The 25,745-nt window shown below is 39.7% G+C and overlaps 2 protein-coding genes across 2 annotated transcripts; both read left to right on the forward strand.

Annotated features, from left to right (window-relative positions):
* Positions 1-19,583: 19,583 nt before the first annotated feature.
* LOC311005381 (cannabinoid receptor type 1B-like) lies at positions 19,584-21,011 on the forward strand (the record flags this gene model as incomplete). The annotated part of the gene is made up of 1 exon (XM_083997767.1): positions 19,584-21,011. One exon carries the CDS (start codon positions 19,584-19,586, stop codon positions 21,009-21,011), a length of 1,428 nt encoding a protein of 475 aa, XP_083853893.1.
* A 1,728-nt stretch (positions 21,012-22,739) lies between these two features.
* On the forward strand, positions 22,740-25,422 carry LOC311005435 (akirin-2-like). Its single transcript, XM_083997847.1, has 6 exons — positions 22,740-22,907; positions 23,279-23,458; positions 23,671-23,814; positions 23,925-24,074; positions 24,561-24,632; positions 24,790-25,422. The coding sequence occupies exons 2-6, from the start codon at positions 23,281-23,283 to the stop codon at positions 24,798-24,800; spliced, it is 555 nt and encodes a 184-aa protein (XP_083853973.1). The 5' UTR covers positions 22,740-22,907; positions 23,279-23,280; the 3' UTR covers positions 24,801-25,422.
* Positions 25,423-25,745: the final 323 nt, after the last annotated feature.

Raw genomic sequence — 25,745 nt, forward strand, 5'->3', positions numbered from 1 at the left:
CCTCTGTCCTGTGACACTATGAGCACATGACATATACTGTGTATGCTTACAAATATTTCAAGCAGCTTTAGATTGATATTTCTGTTTGGGCCACTAGTCATCCCACAGAGCAGGGAGGGATGCACGGGTTGAGATATATGCATGCATGCATGCGGGCGTCACAGCAGCAGGATGCCCCAAAGGAAGGCTGGCTTGACAGCTACAATGAATGGATGTGCTACTGATAACAGCATGCTCCTGAAATGGGAGATGAAACAAAAAACAGACTACGGCTGTTTGTGTGTGTGTGTTTGTGGCCAAGAGAAGAATGTGGTCCACATATTAATGCTTTGGTGTTTCTGCTTCATCTGCCTCATATGGAAGGCCATATATGTCAATAAATAAACATGATGTAAATACAAATGTTCTACTCAGCACTTAGGTGTGACTTTTCAGGTTATTAGATAAGGTGGTGCATCAGTGGCAATGTGGCCGTCATGGTTCCTCCACCCCTTCTCTGACCTGTCCGTGCCCTCTAGAACAACACACAAATCACAATTAAAATATACATCTATTTTATGATGATGAACAACATAGTTATGTTTAGGGAAAGATTTTTTGATCTGTTGTTCATCATTATAGTGACAATCATGACAATAATAATAATAATACGATTTTGAGGCAAAGATGTCCATTTTAAATACCATAATCTTGAATATTGATAAATATTGGTTGGTTTTATTTTGTCTAAATAATATGGATAAAAGAAGTGAGACTGAGATGCAGGCACTTATAGAGAAAACATTATGAAAAACTACAGTTATACATGAAATAGTACATGCTGTTATTAATTTGCTCACCTCACTTATACAAGAGCAGCATTTCTTCATCAGAAAGTACAGAATTGGTCGGGTACATTTATTTCAATGCAGGCACAGTCTGAATGATCCCTTTTCTGTGGAGTCTGTGTAGATGGCCTTCAGCAGCATGTCAGTATCTACTGTATAATGGCTAAGAAACTTGAGAGGCTCTTTAGCCTTTGAATATAACAGTTGGTAGCTCAGTTATTTATTTATTTATTTTTTTACTCCACTGAAGGACGATTAAATATTCAGTTCAGAGACAAAGGTTCATCAATTTTACCCAAGGTTTGGATGACTTCAAGCTCCAAGATGAAAAGACATATGGTCAGATAGAGCTGAAGAAGAGATTGACTGATAGTGGATCGTTAAAGGCTGTTAGAAGAATGAGAACCCATGAAAAATAGACGTTGTTCTAAATAAACAGTCTTAGATTTTATTAGAAGTAATTGAACAACTGAGCCCAATATCAAATAATAGAGTCTAAAAGTTGGAACACACTGAATTTTATAAACAATCGTTAATGCAGAAGTTGGGCTCTACTCAGTTGTGCAGTCAGGTACTGTACATCATGGCCGGACATTAAGGCATATCCAGCAGCGCCTCTCTCCCAACTGATGTCCTGACTCTGTAACAGATGTTTAATGTTAAACTAAACATCATTATTGTGTTTAAATCTTTTTGACCAGGTGCATTTATTTTTGAGGAGATGATCTCTGCATAATCTGTTAACATATTTCTACTGTCTCAACACACACACGGGACATCACGGCAGAGTGGTGAAGTCAAAAAGAGCTTAGACTCATATACTTTGAATAAATACACCCGCAGAACCACAGGCATAAAAAATAAATGTATTTTAATAACTTCTCTTTCACAGCCAGCTGCTGGTTCAACAAAAAACTGCTTTATACATGCCATCTAATCATTTAACACAAATCTAAAATGTGTCAAATGTGTGTGTGTGTGTCTGTGTGTGCACGCGAACCACACAACAAGGTCATCACAAACTAAATATAAAGTCTGCTAACTTGATGCAACATGTAAACAAGTATGTTAATACTTACAGGCATGTATTTTCTCTGGTCTGTGGAAATCATTTTACTTTTTGGTCCTTTTCTTTCCTGTTTTGAATGAGAGAAAATACTAAAGCCTGTATCCTGAATGACTTGAACCTTAATGATGATGTTCGTTCTCTCAGTGTGAGCATTCTGTTCAAATGCAAAATAGTGGCAAAAGTTATTTCCCATTGTTTTTCACAGTTAGAATAAAACACATTGTGTGATGTTTACTGCATTTATAATGTGTTTACTGTATGGGCCGATGATGGGAGTAGGCAGGGGTGCAGATCCGATGTCAGGATTGGGGGGGACACAAAAGTGATTTTTTTTTTTTTGCCTGTATGCAACTCATAGCCTACCATGCCACCATAAATCACAACTTGGCAGAGGCTCAGCATATCATTCAAAAAGTCCTGCACAGGGAATCATTTATTGTGCTTATCTTTCTTGTTTATTTGTCCTAAACAATCGACAACGCATATCACTGCTGTTATATTAGTAAATTATAATTTTAAGGGTCTCGGACATGTAATGTCTACTCACGTTCTTATCTTTCACCTCCCACCGACCTTCCCAGATCCCCAATTGACCTATGGCTAAGCCACGCCCCCAAACGTGATGAGCCAATCACAGTGCGCATAGCTAGCCCATACACTCGGACATTCTCTGCTTCCACGTCCATTGAAATGCATTGCAGTTAGTCAGTTTTCATTCGTTTTTATATGTTTTTTCTTGACATTTTAAGTTTTAAATGGTCAAACGGTGTTCATGGGGTACATGCAACTCCGACACTAGGTATCCCGAGAGGCTGGGCAACAGGGTGTATTTTTTTTTTACCTTTTCCCAAGCCACATCTCAACCGAGAGAAGTGTCTGCTCTGGATAAAGTTATGCAGTAGACCACAAGACCAACTAAACCTGGATAAACTTAACAAGGATGTCTACATCTGTTCTAAGTTAAGTCAACAACGTATTTGAGGCAACATATTGTCAGAGTTGTTTAGATGTTAACCAGTATCACAACTAAGCATAAAGTCCGCTAGCTTAATGCTAACGTATAATGTAAAACTCCATAGACAGGCTAACAGAAATTAGCCTGTCGCTATCGGCGTTTCGCAGCAACCGACAGCCATTAAGCTAAGTGAAGTTTTGGTGACTTCAACATTATATTTAATCTTTCTGTCTCCAAAAATCATCAATTGCTTCCTGTGAAATGTCTCCCATTGTGCCATAGCAACTGTCACCGAATGTTGACTGTTTGTCCGAGTGAGTGGAGGGGGCGGGGCTTAGCCATAGGTAAATTCTTCTCACCATCTTCCTTTTCTCGGGACTTCTTTATACATGATTAATTGATATGGATGAATATCAAAATATGAAGCCCTACGATTGAGGGGGTCGTTTCTTTAACGCCTGCTGATGTCATCAACGTCTGTGTAAGAATCTATCCATTCATTGGCATTGTAGTGGAGGAGACCAGAGATGGGATGTGGAGTCAGAAATACATTTGTCAAATATTATGTTCCACCATTTCAACCATTTCTTTTTAGATGTGAATCTAAAATGTGAAGAATGTGAAGACTGAAAATACATTTGTTCAATTTTGAATAATTTGGGGTATTTTTATTGGGGGGGACAATTCATGTTTTTCAGAAATTGGGGGGGACATGTCCCCCCCGTCCCCCCCGGGATCTGCACCCATGGGAGTAGGATTCGGTATTTGGTTCGGATTCAGCCAAATCTTAGACAGTGGATTCGGTATTTGGCAGAACCCCCAAAATCAGGATTCAGTATTCTTATTATTATTACTAATGAGCCGTCCAGATCTGTTGTTGGGGTCCCAAAAATGGGAAGCTGGCTGCTGTGGCTATTTATTTTATTTTTAATTTACACATGGTGGTTTCCCTTAATTTTAGTGTGATATGATCAGCAGTCTGCCAAATTTTGCTTTTTAATTCTTATCCTTCGAGTGTTTTCATTTCAATTATTTTTCTTCTTCTGGCATAACTGGTCTTCCATACTAACCCCAATCCAACCAGTTCATTCTACTTTCCAATAGACGAGCACGAAAACAGAGAGGTTGTTGATGAGTCTGATTTTAAACATGAGATTGGAGTTGACTGACGGAAACTGACAATGTGTCAGTCGTGCTTGCTCTGCCCTGTCAGCATCACTATGAAACAAAATATACCCTTAGAGGATTCCCCGGAAATCCAGCCTGCAACGTTCAATATAACACAGCAAGTCACTTGGTAGTTGGAAAATATCCCCCACGGGCTTCAGAAATGTGTGTGTACATATGTGTGTATGTGTGTGTGTGTGTGTGTGTGGGTGCATGTGCAACTTGACAGTCCTGTTTCTGTCATTAATGTCACATCAGTGCACACAGTGTGTCTCTGCGTTCACCAAGCTGGAATACATTAACACCTCGGTTTATCAAGTTATCCTGCCATCCTCCTCAGGGGGTGGAGTGGGGGTGGGTTTACGCCGTACAACATTTGTTCATGTGTCTGTGACGCTCGATGGTTTATGATCGAGCTTCATCCCAGACTCTGAGAATGTAAATCCACAGAAGATGAATGTTGACATCATCAGGGTTTCTATTTATTATAGTCTTTATGATGCACATTTTCATATATAAACTATCTATTTTGATGCATTCTGCCACTGATTGAAATTACCTGTGTATTAGTGCTTCAACTCTTTTCTGGTTGCTTGAACACAGCTAGTAACACATTTTCTCCTCTTAGTTTGTGTCAGATCCTATGGGATGTGTTTGCATGTTTGTCTGGACAGTAAAAGCTGTTATTGCTGTGTGAAAAATGTAGAAAATAGAGGGGATTATTCAGGAAAACAGTGTTATGGCTACTGTACATCTCAAAAACATGCAATGAAGCAATAATAATAATTTAAAAAAAACTTAAATTACTGTTTGAACGGAGCACATCTCTCCAATATCTGCTTTTTCCTGCCTTCAGGTTGAGTTTATATCTTTGACTCCAGCTCCAGAAGAAGTCCAGCTGCCCTCGCTGCTTCAGAGGAAGCCCTGCTATAGCGGTGCCCTTTCTTTGTTTGACAGTGCTGAAAAGGCTGCTGTCTCCCCTAATAACATCAGCCTTTGTGGGCAGTGTGTTGAACAGTGGGAGTACGGGTCATCCCTCCAACCACAGAGCAGCTACAGACAGCGGGATGTGTGCAAAGTGGGGCTGATGTGCAGATTTTTGAAAATGTTACCCTACTGAGTTGTTGTGCTGGATCTTTTATAAGAACAATAGATCTGTTTTCTGGTAAGAAGGGAACAACAGAAAAGCTTAATCCCTCACATGCGTGTAATTTGTTGTAGATTATACGTCTTCTCACACCAATCAGTGAGATGAAGCTGTAGTTGGAAAAATGGAAAAACTTGTTCAAATCCACTGTAAAGCCCAGAGACAATTGGCACAATTTAGCCTTGCTTTTATACGAGCCACATGTATTGCATTTAAACAGGTTGAAACTCTCCTCGGTACATTTGTCATCCTCAAAATTCATTCAGTGAGTTCCTGGTTCCTGAGGGGCAGGATTAATTTTAGTTTTCTGATCCAGAGGAGGGAAGATACGCCTCCCTCTCTTCTCTTAAGAGGATCCTCCAGCTCTGATAATTGCCACAAGCAGTAGCGGTTTAAATAAAACATAAGACTATGGTGATGCTGGGTGACTGAGGGGCCAGAAGCCTGCAGAGAAGACAGAGATCAAGCAGGGATCAGTGTCTCTCTCTAATAGTTAGAAGGCAAAACAGAAATGTCAGTCACCTCAGCAGCAGAGGGGAAACTGCTAGGTCAGAGTGGACGTGACCACAGTTGGTCTGACACGGAACAGATACTGTACAAGCAGATCATTCACTGTACACTAGGCAGCCCCTCCAAACACACTTAAAGTGTTGTTTATTATTTGCTGTTTAACATATCAGTCATTTACCAACCACTTCAAATTTCCCCAAATAATTATTTATAGCTGTTAAGTCTTAGAAATACTCAGTTTTTTTTATTTCACTCCATATACAAATGGGAAAAGAGCATAATATGTTCCTATATCAAGAGTGGCACCTATGGGAATATACTGGATTGTTGTCACATATATTCACCCCTTGGTTTATAACATACCGGTATATATACCCATGGTAAAAAAAAAAAAAATAGCCTATGTAGGGTACATTGGGGCCATATATTAACAATAATATATATACAAGTTTACTGAAATAATACAAATAAATTCTATATACTTAAGTTTATTTTATTAATCTTTTAACATTTCAGTAGCCTATACTATAGGAAAGATGTCTCGTTCTTCTGCAACCTACTGTGTATAATATCAGCATCCAAAAAAAAAGAGGTCATTGTATCTCAACGGGACCGACCTGGTTAAATAAAGGCTAAATAAAAAAATAAAAAAAATACTGACAGGCATCAGGAGTCATTATACAAAACATGTTCAGTAGGCTACAATATAAAATATTTAGATGACATCTTTAGATTGTATGAGCTAAAAATATATGCCAATGTTTGAGACTATTCAGTTTAATATATGTACATATATTACATCTCCATATGAGACAGCAATAATGATCCAATGATTGCCTGAATTCATTTTTTCAACAGACATCATGACAAGACTATAGTGTTTTCTTGAGGCAGTGCCTATGCTACTGGATTTCTAATTAGTTCAGCTAGTTAGCATGTGAACATTTGCTAATTGGTATCAAGGACAATGACTCATTCATTTAAAATGATTGGGAATGTCATTAGTTTTGAAGGTTTTGGAAAAGTTATTACAGTAGGATACAATTTTTTGCAGAGGAATGTAAATGAATCTACCAAATTCTAATGTCAATCCATTTAATAAATTTTTAAAATAAGAAACAGACCGTGTAAACAGATTTTGTTTATTTCAACTAAAAGAGGGAATTCACAGTGTCTTGGGAGCACTAATTTTCTACTTAAATACCTTAATTCGGATACATATTTCACATCTAATAAATAATACATCCGCTCTCTGTGAGTGTGTCGGCCTGAACACTCTCTCTGTGTCTTTCCATCTCTTCACATTCTCGAGCCAGCCGACATGTCAGTGAGAAAGCTCGAGTGTTAATTGGAAGCTCTCCCAAGGGAACTCGTAGGCGTCTTCCTTGTCCTCAGTGTTTATCGGCTAATGCAATTGCCACGGCTCTCTTGGATTCATAGCTACTCCTGAATAATGAACATACTTAATATTCCTTTCAGACACTCGTGACCTGTTGTGCATAAATAATACTTAAGCATTCAAAAGATTAAACCCCAGCTGACACAACTGGATTTGTTGTGCTACAACAGACACAGGGGTTTGTTGTGTTTGTGACGGCTGTTCTGCTGCAGGGTTAAACGAACCCAGTTTTCATACATGTCCTCCTCTGACACTTGTGGGATGTTTCAAGAAAGAACACTTGGAGGACCTTTAATAGTAAACAGTGGGCTTTTAGAGCAATAGCATAGACTTCAAAGTAAAAAAAAATCTAATTGCAACTTAATCATGTCTGTCGATGCTTGCCTTCATGTTGGTCTTTTGACTTTTGAAATATTGTATTTACTTCTATTTTCGTTTACCCTTCCATGTCAACCTTCACTCATTCTTGAATGAAGAAGAATGGAAACGACACTTGCTTCTGGCTAACTAACTATTTGCTACCATTGTATTTTCCCTATTTAAACACAAGAGTGCCAAAGCAAAAAGGGTTTTCCCCAAAATGTTAAACTTTTGCCACATAAACTGCGTAGCGGATCCAGATGACAATAGCCTTCTCTACTGGGAAGCACAGAATTAAAATCTGAGACTGGATTCAATGTAAGAGGAGACTTTAATCCTTAGGCTACTATGTGGATCAAGCTCCTCTGCTCTGTGCAGTGCTGCGATTTGTAATTGAACGAAACAGTTGAAAGATCAGATTAATTTCACTCTGCAAAGATTTGACTTAGCTTAACTTAACAGACCCTGTTCCTATATCATGCTGCCTGTGGGCTCTTCAGTCATACTGATGTGACACACACACACACACACACACACACACACACACGCACACACACGCACACACACGCACACACACGCACACACACACGCACACACACGCACACACACACACAACAAAGAGGTGACGTGAGATGATGTACACTCATGAAATTGCTTTTGTCTAATTAGATTTTGTGTAAGATACTGTTACAAGGCGCTAATCCCTCTCATGAGAATTTTCCATTTTGTTTTTTATCTTATGTTTGATGGAGATTAAACACAGGCTGATGTGTTCATATGATACTGAGCTTTCGACTGAGAAATTAATCTAATTATTATTCCACAGGCTTGGGTTTATTTAAACAATATGACTCCATGACATAGAAAGGCACACGTTATGGTGGAGCTCCACACCACCACATTGATTTGAGCAGCATCCTGGAAAGTCCTGTAGCCTATTTGACGCCCCCTATTGTGACAAACTGAACATATGCCTTTTTCAATTTCAGCTGAATCCCTGCTCAATAAAGATGAATGAAATAAGAATTACACTACAAGTTGCTACAGTATAGCTGTGATTTACACAGTAGTCTCAGCAACCATTTGATTAGTATAATAGACTGAGCCTTCAACGATCAGACAATCATCATACAGGATGTGAAGACAGGCTTACTCACCACAGGATGTCGTTCACAGACTGATTATAATGGGAAGCAGCAGTGTCACCTATGGAGCCTGTTGTGAGAAATGATTCCTGCTTTCAGGCCTGATGATATCTTTCAATCTTTCAACATTTAATGTTTAAATTAACAGTTTACTGTAACACATGAGGGAAAGATATCAGTGCCCCGGACCACTTTTGCCTGAAAATTTAGATGACTAATAATTTGAACGACTCTGTCAAGTCTCCACTGTAACACGTGCAATGAGCCATTGGCCATTATATTTTCTGAATAACGCAGGTTCCCAAGAGGATGAACCCTTTCTGTTTTGGACTCTGCTTTGCTCCAGTGCTGCAATCAGCAAGACTATCAACATTGAATTCCTCATAAAATAATAGGTGGCCTCTATAAAGTATACTGAGACAATAAAGTATATCTTATCTTATCTTATCTTATCTTATCTTATCTATAAATTTTAATGACCTGAGAGTTGAACCTCAGGATAAACTTCTCTTTGTAACCCTCACAACTATTACAGCTTGTAAAACGAAAGGAATCGTGTTGTTTGTGCTGTGTTGTGGAATAAAAAGCAGTGTGTGGCTGGTTACTTCTTGTTTTTCTGATAATTGCCTGCATTTCTGCATTTTTTGGAGACTGGCGGGTTTTTTTTTCTTGTTTTCTTTCAGCTTCAAGGTCAAAGAAATTACTAACACTAGAGAGACAAACAGAACAAAACAGAGGCGCTTTCAAACTCTACCTTTCATGCAACTCCGACATCCAACCTCCTGCCACTATGTTTCCAGCTCCCCTGTGCTTATCTCCTTTCAACACCGCTATGGCAATTTCTTCGGACTGGAAGATAGGTGTACTCCCTTTTGAGGTCATGCTGCCACAAAAAAAAGACGAAAGAAAGAAAAGATATACAAATACAAATAGAGGCGCTGTTTGGTTTATCGGGAGTTGCGTACAAAGTCTGATAAACACACACCCACATAAAAACATGACAAAAATGGGAACTTTTTTCCAGATAAAATGATTATTAAAGACATATTATATCCATCATTAAAAAGAGCATTGATGTTAATGTCCACTTTCACATCTAGACCCAGATGGCTCTTTGGCCAGCAGTGACACCACAGAGAAGGAATTAAAAACAAATCACTGCTAATACATCTAGCATGCATTAAGACTTGCATGATTCTATTTCCTAATGATTGTGGTCCAAACCTGTCAGCTTTAATAACAGGTCTGTCCCAAACTCCCAGAGCTCATATATCAGCTGAATAATTGAGAGCCTTTCTACCTCCTAACAGAACCTGTCTCTCTCTCACACACACACATGCCCAGGCAGACACTCGGCAAAGCAAACTGTGAGGGTTTGTGAAATGAGAATGATCAGGGATAAAGTAGATCAGATGCTGATTTCATTGTGGGAACAGGTGTTCTTGCGTGACACACCATTAATCAATCAAAACTTAACAATGAACTCCTGACTCTGCCGGTCATGACCTTTGACCTCATCCATGAACATGGAAACCCCAAAGAGGGTTGAACCTGCATGCACTCAAAACTGGGTGGTACCAGTTATGGCCTATAAGAAAAAAGGTTTTGTGTTCTAATAAAGGTTACATCTTACATTTTACAATTCTCTCATCCCACAAATTGTATTTATATAAATTGTATTTAATTTATTTAACAACCATCATTGAGGGACCAAAACTTGATCCCAAAATGGATGGATGGATGTCTGTTTGCTCTTTATTCTACATCACCACAAAGAAAGAAACACTGCAAACTCACAGGGATTAACCAACAAAAACAAAGGAGAAACACACAGCTAAATACACAAGGGAGAAACGAGACACAGGAGGTGAAATCACACACATGTGAGAAACGTGAGGTAATCACTGGAGGAAACCACAAGACGAGACATTTCAAAATAAAAGAGGAAACATGAACTGACACTGAAACAAACAAACAAACCATGTTGTGTGGGTTTTAACAGCACAAATAATTAGACTATGTGCTTTAAAAATGAAAGCATTGGCCCTTTTTAAGCTTTACATCAGAAAGACTTTTAATGGGATCTGTTGACAATAACAGAAATGTGGAATAGAACCAGCATTATCTTTTACATATAAATGTGACTACTTCTATCAACAATCAATTTTCATAACGGTTCTGCAACAGACTGCAATCCTGAATAAAATTTCTGCTTGAGTGAATTTTTCAGGCAATGATTCATCATGACCTCAGGTACTAACCCCTGATGAAACCACGCAGTCTCATACAACTGCAAGCATAATAATTCAATCTGTCACATTCAGATATCCCTTAAATTCATGTGAAAAGAAGCCAGGCTCTGGAGACCTAAAAAAAGGAGTCACTGACAGAAAGAAAGTATTTTGCAGACGAATAATTTCATGAAAGTAGCGGTGAACCTGCTCAGGATGCACAGAAAAATGCATACATCCATATCACTGATGGTGTCATAAAGTAATTCTTTACATCCATCTGAATGCTGACGAAAGTTAGGAAAGGACATTTGGATGGCTGACACCACCAGTAAGCACAGAAAAAGCAATCTAGCGTGAAGGATCGCAGCAATCCTGACATGGTGGTGAACCCAAATAATAACAGACTCTGATCGCAGCACATTCATCCACTGCTTTTCAAACACTATCATCAAACAAACTGTGGATCTTTTGTGCCCCCTAAGAGTCTCTGCAGAGTTAAACACAGGAATATATACACACAGACAGAAGGCACACACACACACACACACACACACACCCACTACAGTGTAATCCGGGTGACCTTGAACACTTGTGGCACAGCAGAGTCTCCATGGTGATGCACCTGAAATACTAACAAAGACTAGGTGCAGCTTTTATAGTCTTCTCAGCTTGTGAGTGAGGAATGAGACTGACTGACAATGGTTTTCTCTGCAGAGCTTCATTGCTACAACTTTAATGACAAATAAATATATTTAACCAGTGCAAGCAGCGGAGTGGGGGAAATGGGTGTACAAAGACAGAAACATAGAGAGACTAAAGTAGAGGCTTTAATTACATAGGCTATGAGGATTTTGAAAAAAGCCAAACAACATCTTGCGAGTGGTGAAGTTAAAATAAAGGTTCAAAGTATAAAGGAGCTGTTTCTTTACTTTATATTATTTACTGATCCTGGTTTCTGCAATATAGTGCTGCCTCATGTCTCAGTGAGTTATATCAACGTCTCTGGTTATATCCACAGATGATTTGAAGTTTAATTCACATACGTAAGAGCCTGGAGTCAATCAGGCCACAAGCTGTGAAGTGATAAAAAAGTGTGTGTGTTGGTGGAGGGGGAGGGGGATGAGGATGGGGAGGGTTATAGGTGTAAAGTGAAGGAATCAGCTGCGTTGGCCAAGTTCAGCATGATGGCTGCTGGCTGGCTGCCAGCAGGGCTGTTTATGCTCTGTAGGCATCGATCTATTTTCCAGCCCAGATGGTAGCGATTGCTTTGGGAGGAGGAGATATGAGCTCTACCTGACGAGGATTAGAATCAAATCTGTCTGCATGTGTGGCTATCTCTCAGAATCAGCTCCTCATGTCGAAGCCTCACTGATATATAGATGATTTTTTGTTAGGCTTATTTCTGCATATTGACCAAATCAAATTAAGAATTAATGATGTAAATCAGATGCACAAGTATTCATAGATGTGTTTTTCCTATATTTATTGTTTACAAATGACCACTGATGATGCTGTGGACACTGGAGCCCTCTACATGTGGGAGACAAAACCATTGTGTAATGATTTATTTTAAAGATCTTCCTAAATTACATGGAAAGAACAAAATGTTAAATTAACTTTTATGAAATTCTAAGCTTTGACTCAGAACTCACCAGGGAGTTGGACATGCAGTACTGTCACATTTGTAGAATGTATGAAATTCAACACATATATGGACCAGACAAGAGATTTCTGTAGAAAATGAATTACTATAGATTTTTCTCTAGTTTAACAATCCGTTCCTTATTTGATATCTCACACAATTAGCTGAGCGCTCCCTATTATATTGTATCTCTATATACTTAATCTTATTTTACCCACTGCCCTGCATTCAATTTATGATTTTACTGAGGTGTAAAACTGCCAAGTCTCACATAATGCACTCTCTGCTCAGAGAATAAGAGAAACCATACACCAGCAGAGATTTCATGCAGTGTATTAGCAGTCGCTCTGTGGTAGTGGATGACTTCAGACCTGGTTCATGTATTTGACTCCCAGCTCAGCAGCACTACAGGAGCTCGATTTCTGATTTGTAACAGTTAGAAATGTCATTTCCCAAAGCAGTGGGAGTAGAAGAAGGTCGTAGCTGACAGTTTATGTGATACCTTGACCCTCAAACTTTATTCAACCATCAGGGACTTGCCTTGTTACCCAGAAGACTGGGCTTAAATGAAACATTCATGGATAATCGGATTAAAGAGTTTACACATAATTGATTGCACAGAAGAGTCTAAAGGTGTGTGCTTTTTCCAGACACACTTTGGTCCATAACAGTGGGGAGAGTTAAATGGGAACATTAAGAGATAAATAATGTTAACAAGAGAGTAGAGAAACTATTTCTTCCTTCATTAATTTTGTTAATTTTACACACAACCCACATCTGACCAACAGTCAGTGCTCATGCTCCATGTAGTTCATTGAAAAACATTTTCCATCATCCATCAAGTCAGACCGATTAAGTCAAACTGCTCTTCACTGCTCACCACAAATGCATTTAGACCAATGGTGTTTTTCAGACCTGATTCCTTTCCTCTTTTTCCCCTGTAGCATGTAAGTAAATGCATCAGTGCAAATTCATCTCACCCCTTTTGTGACAAAACCATCTTTATTTATTAAAATTTCTCTCACTGACTTAAACAAAAGAAAGATGAAAGAAAAGATATAAGATATGAACTTCCACATGTGCACTGACCAAGAAACACAGGAAAACAAAATCGATATCAAGTTTTAAGCCATTTCTTCTTTGATGTGAACTCATTTGTGGCCGAGTCCCCTCATCTTGTATACCGCTAAAAGCTGATATATAAAATGTCTCTGTGATGAAAGAACCCTTCTGGGATGTGAGAGCACTCTGACATTGTTAGCTGGATGCATCTGCCGGTAATGGGTGAATAAACATGATGGAGTGAGCAGAATGAAAATGGATAAGCACGGTGGTGGCTGTGAAACGTTTTCATGGACACACAATGTAGGAATCGAGCTCAAACTGCAATACCTTTACACACAGCAGTGGCAGAAAGACACTATATCTATCCAGGTGTTGTATTTATAACAATTTTTAATCTAGATACAACAGCGTGTTGCTGGGTCCACATTGGTCTCCACCTCTTCCTCAACAATCATTATGTTGAATCTAATAATTACAGGTGCACCCTGACCCTCCTCATTCAGCATTTTGTGAATAAAGAAACACTGTGTCCATGTTCCATTTTATATTATTGTATTCCCCTGTTTTAATAGGTGCTACACGCGCAATGTACCAAGTAATTAAATGGGTTATGCAGCATTGTATTCCTCAATGAGGGAAGAATTTAAAGCAGCTCTGATTCACAAAAAAAAACATACAATTTACTGTGATTTAAGCTAAAACCACAGAATTAATGTAGAATTATCAACACAAAGGAGGTATATTTAAATTCTGATATATTGTTTAAAATTGTTGATTTTATTTATTTATTTTTTACTGTGAACACAGATCAACTGTGACTGTGTGTGATTACAGATTTCCACTGAAAACATCAAGACCCCCGTCAGCTTGAAAAGATGCTGAATTTGAGGCTTGAATTTCTTAATAACAACATCAAAACCAAGTGCCAGTTGAATTTCAAAACCATCAAATCCTTTAAAATGATAAAATCAGCTCTAAGCAGCATTTATTTTGGTTTCCCAGTAGTACCTGGACAGTTTTGGTTCACTGTCCCTGACATACAGCATCATTTTCTAATGGTTTGTAGCTAAAAAATAATTAAAAAATAAGAAAAACTCTAAAAACACACATGAAAGCCAAAAGATGGCGATTCCCTGATGATCATGGTGCAGCCGTTTGTTTCCTGCAAAAACCGAATCAGGGCAAGAAGGAAAGTTAAAACTGGATTTACAATAACATTCATCATGTGATGAACATGACCCCAAAAATAAAATGCATATGTTGCAAATACTTATCCTCACAAGTTTGCCTTATCATTATAACACACTTTTACAATACTGCAGCCAGTTTTAAGCACTGTCCAACATTGTAGGTTAGCATAACAGCAATATTTCAGAAAAGCCCCTCTTATTGAGCAGGGGATCAGTATTGGAAACCAGATGATGCAACAGCTAAAAATAAATTCAATTTCACAACCCCTCTTCTTCGTGACAGAAAAGGGCCAAGTGAGACTGTTGGTGTCATGGCAGTCAGGTCCATTTGGGCTTCTCGTCAGTCTGTGAAGCTCTGCAGCTGGCTTTGGGGCAAATATTCCCTGGCGCTGAATCAGGCTATACACTGATAATACTCTGGCTTCTGTTGGGCTGGAGTTTCAGGAACGTCTCATGAGTGTGTCATGAAGGTGACCCACCTCTTCTGATGCTGCGGGGCTAGTACAGTGTACGTTTGGCTCGTATCGCTCTTCTTCGTGAAAACCAGCAGAGAAAACGTTTCAACTGATCCACAATTTCACTGCTGCCTGAGTAATTCATCTGTGCCTGCAGCATCCATTTGCATAGTATTTCCGCAAGTGAGCATTCACTGAACCACCTGCTAAGTCTTTGTGATTACCACTGTGTTCTGCTGAGATAAAAAAGGGGTCTTTATATGACTAAATGGTGCATGAAGGGGATTCAATCCACTGACCATTACGCTATTATATCTGCACTAAGGAAGATCCATCATTGAAATTCATGCATAAAAACCTGCGAAAGATAGAAAAACATTCATTAAATGAAATTATTTTTTTTACAGTTTTTAGTGAGAATGTGCATGATCTGCTTTTTTTTATCCTGCTATTTATTTACAGTGTTTAAGACACAACTTTGTGCAACAGATTCACAAAAGTGTCACCGACGACACAAAAAAAGTGACAGATGTGAGGCATGCATCTGTTCAGTGCTTCTTAACTGTTAGTTGTGTTTGAAAATTAGATGAGTTTGTTTATTTTATTATTTTATTATTTTGTTTTTTCAGTGTGTAGTGCATTTGTGTATTTGGTTGTGTTTTCCTAAGTTGCAGCATATTGGACCCTCTGGGCCTCCATAGATACAGGGGAGAAACACGACAGGGAGCTTTTGGAGATCTCTCTAATGTTTTATCCTTGGTGCTGAGCTGTGCTGTTTACTTTAAAACCTTTGACAAAATACACCAACAAACACTTTTGGGTTGCCTAATGAAGCCAGGTAGACACATGTAATTAACTGATGAAGTGAATAATGAGGATGCAGGCGGCTGCGGACTGATGATATGCGAGGATGCACATGGTTCTTCCCTGCATGCGGTGAAGAGACGAGTAAAACAAAACTGAATACATTTAGTACAATTTATATTTGGACTTTTTTCTCCTCTTTTAATCAATTCGACATAAACTCGGTTTCATCCTGTGGTGCCTCAATATGAAGTGCCTCCAGCTGGGGAGGCACAGAATATAGAAGTGGCAGATTAGGAAACAGTTAAGAGCTGTCAATGTGCAGCCACAACCTCCTCCCTTCCCCTATTTATGCATCCTTTCCTCCTCACCCACCCTCCCTCGTTCCCTACACTCTCTCCAACCCCTCGACACCACCACATCAGAGACAGACAGCCTGCTTCAGAGCTTCGTCTGGTAACATGCTGTGTGTCTAACCACTATATTTCCAGCTGTCTGATTCCACACAATTAGTTTTTGGGTGTACAATAGTTTAAACAAATCTGATTAAAATACCTCAATTCACCTGTTTTGGATTACTCAAAAAGTGTCTATTTTGGATTCTTAGAGCCTGCATGTCTACAAGTAATGATCCCATAATGTAGGCAGCCTGCACTCAAATACTAACTGTCTGTAAATGGAAAGGGATCAATATTAAATGCACTGTATAGATGCACTGAAATCAACCACTGTAAATCATTTGTAATAGTCACCATCAACGACTGATGGACACGGACCAACAGCAGCCGCCGCCCATTACTGCCCTGCCCACATAGAGGAAGAGGATTTAGAAAAACCGAACCTCCACAAATCACATTTGTCATCCCAGACAGCTTTGTCTGTCAAATCTCTCCTCCTCCGCTCACTGGAGCCTTTGCCGATGATGACAATGAAATAATGATGATAATTATGTTGATGGATGTGGATTTCAATACTCTGAGATGATGGATGCAGCTTTTCAAGCCAAAACCATATGAAGACTTTATCCTGATTAAAAAGAAAACAGTAAATAGAGGAGCAGGAGTCACATCACATATATCTGGATGAATCACAGATGAACTGCACAACACCATCACTCATCAGTAATAAGACGTTTCACTTACACTGTGCGTCTGTGTAAACTATCCTCATGAAAAGGACATATTGGACATACTGTTCCACCACAAATGATCAATGGCTGCTTAAATCTGCTTCAAGCACAGCATAACAAGTGTTCAGTAATTAGTTGGATGACTCCTCAGCCTCTTCTGTTCTGCCAAAACTGGAGGCACTGGCATCATGAGCAGGGCTTTTCATTGTTTTCCCATGATGTTGCATCGCCAAATGTCATGTATTTTCCACAACAAGATACATGTAATTTGGGAGATAGCTCCGCTGGGAGTGCATAGTGGAAATAATTGCGCAGCTGCGCAGGACAGGAAAAGGACTCTTAATAGAGTGTGCATGTGACCCCCCAACTGCAGTAAATAAATAGATAAATAGTGGAGGATATTCAGAGTGGGCTTTTAGCTGCACGGTGACTTTAAGATGTGAATTATTGTGTTACTGCATTATCAACACAAGGGGACTTGAAGCATGTGGAACAAGTCACATATTTAACTGAATTAAAAATTACTACTATGTAAAACACAGTAGCCTAGTGAAAGTTTTTTTTTTTTTTTTACTTCATCAAAAATATATGAAAATCTAATATTTGTCATTTGTTAAACAGAATATTGTTGGCATCAAAAGTAAAACATGTAATTATACAGACCAGCCATTATCAGAGCAATATATAAAAAACACTTACATTGTGTGAGTGCACCATCATTATGATTCTGCTACACTGCTTTGAAAAGACATAAAAGCAGCTTAAAAATTAAATTTTTGATTAAAAACTACCTGAATTTACTTTAGGATTATCAAGGCCACGTTTCATTTAACTGTTTAGAAACGCTCTATTGTTTTATTATGGTGAGATTTGATGAATTGTCCTTTTTGGAAAGAACTGCTAATAACGTCATGAAGTTAAACTACAGAAAACAATCCATTAGGCTACTTCTGTCTGGGACCATATCAATAGCCATAAAACATATGCTTACAGTTGATATATTAAAAAAAAAAAAATCTTTTTACACACTAATTCCTGCAAATCTGCAATGGACTTTTTCATAATACTGAGTTGATGAGATGTAACAGGGGGCTATAGCTACATCTATCCATAGAGCAGACAGAGACATTCCAATGCTTACAAGACATATAACGCTCATTATAGACGCACCAGATTTTAATTATTAGCCTATCTTATAAACATTTATTTGAGTCACAGGGCAGGCTGGACCTGTTGCCTGCGGTTGCTGTTTTGTCGTGGATAAACACTGTAGGTGTGGATGATACTCAGGGATGCGCTTCCTCCTGCGCTCATACACCTCAGACCACGTGACCAGTAGGCGCACAAAGCGGAGCCTTATAACCGCCCGTTCCCACAAACACACTCACTCACTCACACACTCACACACACACGACCTCACACACGCCCATCGGCTGCTTGTCTGGCTTCACTCTAGTTGACACTGACTGACAGTATATCCGGGGATAATCATCAGAACAACTGCTGTGATTTCCAGTTTTATCGGAGTTCATGTAACTGGTGGTGGAGACTGGAGACCGCAGATGTAACTGGTTTCCTCCCAGTTTGGCTGAATTGGTTTTTCTGGCGTCATGGATGGATGCAAGTGCTGAGAAACTCAAGGTACGACTGGGTAATGACTTTTTAATCACTTCTGTCCCCGTCAAGACTTTTTTTTTTTTTTTTAATTATTATTATTATTATTATTTTTACATTTTATATCTTTTCTTTTCTTTTTGTTAATTGTGTTATTGCTCCAATTGTGCGTCAAATCCTTTCACGTTCAGTGTCTCTCCTGTTGTCCATATAGACGACATGAGAGGTATTTGTCTTAAACTTAAACATGTTTCATTAGCAATAAGTTTACTGACTATCCAATAATAATATTCCTGTTATTCCAATACCACCATGTTCAGCTGTTTCTTAATGGACATCATCATTACTGACATCAGACTGGAAATGGATCATTGAGCATGTGTGTACCACTCTGTATCCCGCTCCTCCCTTGATGCCTAATTAATCCAATGATTATTGAAAAATTAAAAAAAAAAAAAAAAGCTTAATGCTTAATGACCTCCTTTAATTAATAAGAAAGCCCGGGCTGTCCTACATACTTAATGCGGTGATCTCCCCCGAGGCTGCACAGGTTTGTCATCAACTGTTCAGTTTCCCACTATTGTCTGGGATGCATCTGCTCTGGAGTCAGCTGGCTGATACATACACATTCCCCCCCAACAGCCTATCTCCCAGCAGCAAATTCATTTTCCACCATGTTAATCATTAATAAACATGAATGAATCTCAGTGCACTTTGGTTTGAATGTGACATGATGTTTGATGACTTCTTTAAAGAAATATTTTGTGTTTTTTTTTTTTTTGGGGTGTGTGTCTCTCCATAGATGCGGCTGTAGTGCTGTTTCTCCACCACACACCTCTCCACTGAGCATCTCCACAGCCACTAAGCAGCCATGAAGCTGGCTTTGCGCAGGGTAGCAGGCACTACAATGAGCACCTTAACAACAGGTGTCCAGTATCTCGGCTCCAATGACGCCATCTACGACGACCCCTCCGCTGACCCGAGCCTGATCAAGAACAAATTCCACTTCGAGAAACCTCACTCTGCCTCCATTAGTGACTCCCTCCCCGGACTGGTCCCTGGAAACAAGGAGGTCATTTACGGCGGCCTCTCTCCCATATTCCCCACCAACATCTCAGACTTTCTGCTGGGTAATGGCACCTCTGTGGAGAGCGGCGGGGTGGCGACGCAGTGTGGAGAAGACTTTGTGGACAACATGGAGTGTTTTATGATTCTGACTCCTGGTCAGCAGCTCGCAGTCGCTATCCTGGCCCTGACCCTGGGTACGTTCACGGTGCTGGAGAACCTAATGGTGCTGTGTGTGATCCTGCACTCCCAGACGCTTCGATCTCGGCCCTCCTACCACTTCATCGGCAGTCTGGCTGTGGCCGATCTGATAGGGAGCATCATTTTTGTCTACAGCTTCTTGGACTTCCACGTCCTCCACAGGAAGGACAGCCCTAATGTTTTCCTCTTCAAGCTGGCCGGGGTCATTGCCTCCTTCACTGCCTCTGTGGGAAGTCTCTTCCTCACCGCCATCGACCGTTACATCTCCATCCACAGGCCCATGGCGTACAAACGCATCGTGACAAAAACTAAAGCAGTCATCGCCTTCAGCGTGATGTGGACCATCTCCATCGTCATGTCGCTGCTGCCGCTGCTGGGCTGGAACTGCAAACGTCTCAACTCGGTCTGCTCAGACATCTTCCCTCTGATCGATCAGAAGTACCTGATGTTCTGGATCGGGGTGACCAGCATCCTGCTCCTGTTCATCATCTACGCCTACATGTTCATCCTCTGGAAGTCCCACCACCACGCCGTCCGCATGCTGAGCCGCAGCTCCCAGAGGAGTGTGATTGTTTACACGGCAGAGGGGACTAAGGTTCAGACGGTGAGGCCCGAGCAGGCTCGGATGGACCTCCGCCTGGCTAAAACCCTCGTTCTGATCCTGGTGGCCCTCATCATCTGCTGGGGCCCGCTACTGGCCATCATGGTTTACGACCTCTTCGGAAAGGTGAACGACTTCATCAAGACTATATTTGCCTTTTGCAGCATGCTGTGTCTGCTCAACTCCACCGTGAACCCTGTGATCTATGCCATGAGGAGCAAGGACCTGCGCAGGGCCTTCCTGAACATCTGCCGCCTGTGCCGCGGAGCGACGCAGACTCTGGACAACAGTGCCGAGAGTGACTGGAACAGCAAGAGCCTGAGGGGCGGGGTGGGCAGAGAGGGAGCCAGCTACGGAAGCACCCGAGGAGTAAAAGTAGCCCAGGTTACAGTTTCTGGAGGGACTGAGACTTCTACTGCAGAGCCGGTTTAAAAGATGAGGTGCTCTGCTCTGCTCTGGTACAACTGTGAAGAGGAGATATTGTAGAATAGCCCTGACCCTGCTAGTGCACTGTTCTTTGACTGTGAAATGTGCCAAAACATGACATAGAAAAAAAACCCTGATGACTTTGAAGGTGAATTCTGTGTGATTAACACAATGTGCTCCTCTGTTTTCACTTTGCCATTGAGAGATGGTTATGTCTGACCCAAAATGCCTATTTCATCTTATTTCATAAGAACTATAGTGATATTCCCAATAACTGGTTCAGTGACTCAAAGGTGTTTTAAATACATTACAAACACATGCTTTGTCATCTTTGCTGTTAGTTGTAGTGCTGTAGAGCTGATTTCTTTATCTTTTCCTCTCTTTTCATTTCAGCTTTAAGGTATAGATCTAGGAGTTTTCTTCTCCTTTCAGTTTTCTTCGCATTATATCATACCAACATTGTGGCAGTAATCCAAGGTAAAACTGTGTCCACTTTCATACAAAATGTCAGTTTTGAATAACAGCTTACTGCTTGTAATGTGAAATTAGCGCCTTATTAGTGATTTGAAAGCATTTTCCAAGACCATGATATTGTGAGGTTTGGCAGTTGTTCAATTCTATTGAATTTTACTTAATTTATTTATTTTTTTTACTGTACTTTGCAAAGCAAAGATTTTGAGTCCTTCTTTGAAAAATGAGTGGCTTTTTGATCAAATAAGACCTGAAGTCTGCAGTGATACAAGAATGTTATATAGCCGTTATTACACTCGTGCTTATTAAACAGTTACAAGATTATGTGAGAAGCTGTACTGCCATATTCCTGTGAGGCATACATTGTGCCATTGTGCTCCATAAAACTGTGTAAGAAAGGACATGACTTCAATAAATATATGAAATTTGTCTATTTTTATCATGATTATTGTCAACATACTTGTTTTTCTTAATAAAAAATTAGCACAGCGAATTTACTGAACAAAATATGTTCAGGAAACATGTGTGTGTTGGTGTGCGTGTTCGCATGACTTTACAATACCTGCAGTTCATAACCTTTAAGGCGAAACAGCATCTCTTTGCGTCCCCATTTCAGAGAGATTTTTTGTAGTTCTCATTGTGTTTAATTTGGAGACATTTTGGATTCAAAGATTAATAGCCTATATAATTTATTTCTCATAAGAAAAAACATAATTTGTAAAGTTATCAAAAAAATACTATATTGTAAAAGAAATATCATATTTCTATTCTATTCTAGACATGAATTAGGTGGAGTTCAATTGTATCTTTTTACTTTATCGTAAACTATAAAGATTTTTGAGGAAACTCCTTGCAACATAATTTTATGAGTCAGAAATAACAGGCTTGATTTCTTTCTTATCACTTTAATTAGGCTACTCTGTGAACCACAGACTTTCTGGGATAAGCCACAATTTGGAAAGAATGAGGGTTAGTTTTTAGTGTAACGCTGCCCTCTTGTGGAGATAAGGAGACATTATCTTTATTGTTTTCGATGTAATAATACCGTAGATGAGTAGAGTTCAGCTTATTAAATACTTCTATGAGGAGGCAATTTCACCGAGTTGCGAAATTCGTGTGGTAGGTGTCTTTTGTCGCTACTATGACGTCAAACCTTTATTTACCCCCATCTTTTTCAGTTTCACTACATAACCCAGAATGCATTGCGCATCGGATTTCACACGTGACGTCACTAACCGGAGAAGCCGAAGCCGAAGCCGACAGCCTCATATCAAAAACAAGCAGCTAAGTTGCGTTAGCTAGCGCCGATATCAGCAGACAGTTGGCCCGCAGCTGGCTCATCGTCACTGCAACTTTTTGGGAAGCAACTTTTTGGACCAAGACGAGTTGTTGGGACGCAGTTGGACACACGAACTTTTTCTCCTCCGTAAGGTAAAAATTTAGTTTTTTTTTTTCAAATGTACACCACAACGTGTTGTCCGACCAGCGGTAGCCAAAGCTAGCCGTTAGCTTTGTTTTCTTTTTGATTATTGGCTAGCAGAGCTCAGCTAATGCTAGCCTGCTAGCAAATATTTAAAGCCTCAGCTGCGCAGTATGCTTAGCATGTATTTCCCCCAGCGAAAGACACTGGTCTCAGCGGGACATTTCACGTTATAATTAGTAAGTGTCATTTAAGACTAACGGCTGTAGCTAGCAGGTATGTGAAGTAACTAATGTGTCGCCTCATTATTGTCTTGTTTCGGCATTTCTGCACCCCCCTCCTCTCCTCTCTTCCTTCTCCTCCTCCCTTTAACAAACTAAAGTCATGGCGTGTGGAGCCACCCTGAAGAGGACCATGGATTTCGATCCGCTGATGAGTCCTACCTCACCCAAAAGACGGAGATGCATCCCCGTGTCCCCATCGTCCTCATCCTCGTCCCCTAGGAAGTATCTCAGCATGGAGCCCTCGCCATTTGGGGAGTCATCGTCCAGACTTAGCGCAGGTAATGTGACTGATGACGGCCAGGTTGGCCTGCTGGCTGGTCGGCCAGGCACCTGTAAGGTATTAGGAACATGTTGAGCCACACTACAACAAACCAGAGAACAATAATGTTTAGAGATAATAAAGCTAAGCAGTGGATCCCTTAAGTGTCATCTGGTAAGTCTTTTACTAATGGACTTTTTTTTTTTTTTTTACTTTCTATTGTTCCTGTAGAACAAATCCTCAACAGCATCAAGCAGGAGTACAAACGCATTCAAAAGAGGAAGCATCTAGATGGAGGCTACCAACAGTCAGAGTGCTGCTATTCTCCTGAGTCCCCATCCCAGTCGTCTACTATGAATGTTTCCAGCATGCCAGGTTAGCCTTCAAACACTGTGTCTACAGAAGATACTGTGACATGTACTCAGGTAATCACAAAGCCTCATGGGCGCATCAATACTTAGGTTTTCCTTGATTTTTTTGTGCAGGAACGTCCTCTGGAGGTGTTTCTCCTACTAGAAAAGAACAGCCATTATTCACCCTCAGACAAGTTGGAATGATCTGTGAACGCCTGCTGAAAGAAAGGGAAGAGAAGGTGCGGGAGGAATATGAGGAGACCATGACCTCAAAATTGGCAGGTTTGTACACTCCAAGTATGAACAGAAGAACAGCAGTTAGTCAGTTTTACTTATTCATACCCTAGTAAGGGGAATGTAAATAGATACTTTTATTTAGAAAAGCACCTCCTCTGTCTTTTACACCCACTGACACTCTCAGGAGGTGAATTCATATTTTTGTGATCAAGACACAATTGTAGTGTGTAACAGAAAAAGTAAAGGCAAAAGTCCAAGTCATCAAAGCCTAAATTCTTACAGATTGTGTACTTGGCAAAAATTAAAAACTGTAAAATGAAGAATATTGCTATTGAGGATATATGAAAATGAGTGTCAGAAAAAGTAAGACATTATTTCAGCATTATATCCGTACGTTTATACAGTTATGTGATTTGAGTTTTATACAGCGATTTGACTCGTGGGGTTAGCTGACCTGCAGTGTAAAAATGAGTCTGGAAAAATGTAAACACTTAAAGTCTAATGTAATCTTTGATTTCCTGTGAATTTCAGAACAATATGACACCTTTGTGAAGTTCACACACGATCAATTGATGCGACGATTCGGGGAGCAGCCCGCGAGCTGTGAGTCCTTTCATTTCCATCTTGAATTATTTCCACATTCCCATTTCATTGGCATACTGTACACGAGAACTTCTTGGATCTCGGTTTGAGCTCCTCCTTTGAAGTTTAAAGTAACAAGTCTGGTTTCTGTATTTTATTTCATCTCCCTCTTCTCCAGATGTTTCCTGAGTGTGGCACAGAAACCTCTGCAAGACGGCCTTCTTCTTGCTGCAAGCTGTCATGTGATATCTCAAGAAAGAAAAAAAAGCTCATCATTGTAAGAGATTCAGTTTAGCTAGTTTAAATGAAACTTTTCTTACCGTGCCATATTTCTGTCTTTGGGCAAAAGTTTATATGAAGCTGTTGTCAGTTGTTACCACTCTGTTGTAAGCAACTTGGTCCTAATGTAACAGAATGGACCCTATCTCTACCAGTGGCCTATGTTCCTCCTGCTGTACATGTATCTACAGTAATCTCACTTTTGTAATGATTCCCAGCATTCCAGGCTTTGTCACTCATTTCTGTTTGTTACATGTAAATACGATAACGCAGCGTAGTTTTAAACAAGGTTTGCTGGTCAATCTGAAAGGGAGTGGCAGAAACACAGCAGAACAGAGACAATATGTTTGCAGTTTGTCATCTGTACATTGCTTTTTAAATTGAGCATTAAGTGGGCTAATTACTTTGATTTGTTTTTTTTTTGTTTTTCTCCCTACCAGTGTTTTATTTATTTTAACTTTTGTTTTGCTGGTATCACTTTGAAACCAATGTACTTATTGAAAAAACAAACAATAAAAATCTTTTAAGAGTTCAGACTTGTGCATTCAGTATATGAGATCACAAAGAAATTAATATTTGCAATCTAAACTAAGCTTTACCTTTGGATGGTATTTGGTGAACGATTACCCCAAAATCCTGTGTTTTTTAACTTTTAATCACTGTATTTGATAAAATATCACACCATTTATAATGGTCTCCTTTCAGTTGTACACTAGTACTGCAACCTTAATAATATAATGTGGAAATACAGAGTTAAAGATTTTCATTTAGACCGTAAACTCTTTTAGAAGATCCAGCACTGGACATATATGGAGTTGGAGCATAAAGTATGTTTTTGTCTCATGCACAGACATA

This window comes from Trachurus trachurus (genome assembly GCF_905171665.1).
Source record: "Trachurus trachurus genome assembly, chromosome: 22".
Lineage (NCBI taxonomy): Eukaryota > Metazoa > Chordata > Actinopteri > Carangiformes > Carangidae > Trachurus > Trachurus trachurus.

What these genes read in the sequence shown, in the direction of transcription:
- LOC311005435 (XM_083997847.1), top strand. Translation starts at nt 23,281, where the DNA reads ATGGCGTGTGGAGCCACCCTGAAGAGGACCATGGATTTCGATCCGCTG. An exon ending in ATCGTCCAGACTTAGCGCAG is followed by an intron (nt 23,459 to 23,670) that starts GTAATGTGACTG and finishes TTGTTCCTGTAG; the next exon opens with AACAAATCCTCAACAGCATC. An exon ending in CATGACCTCAAAATTGGCAG is followed by an intron (nt 24,075 to 24,560) that starts GTTTGTACACTC and finishes TGTGAATTTCAG; the next exon opens with AACAATATGACACCTTTGTG.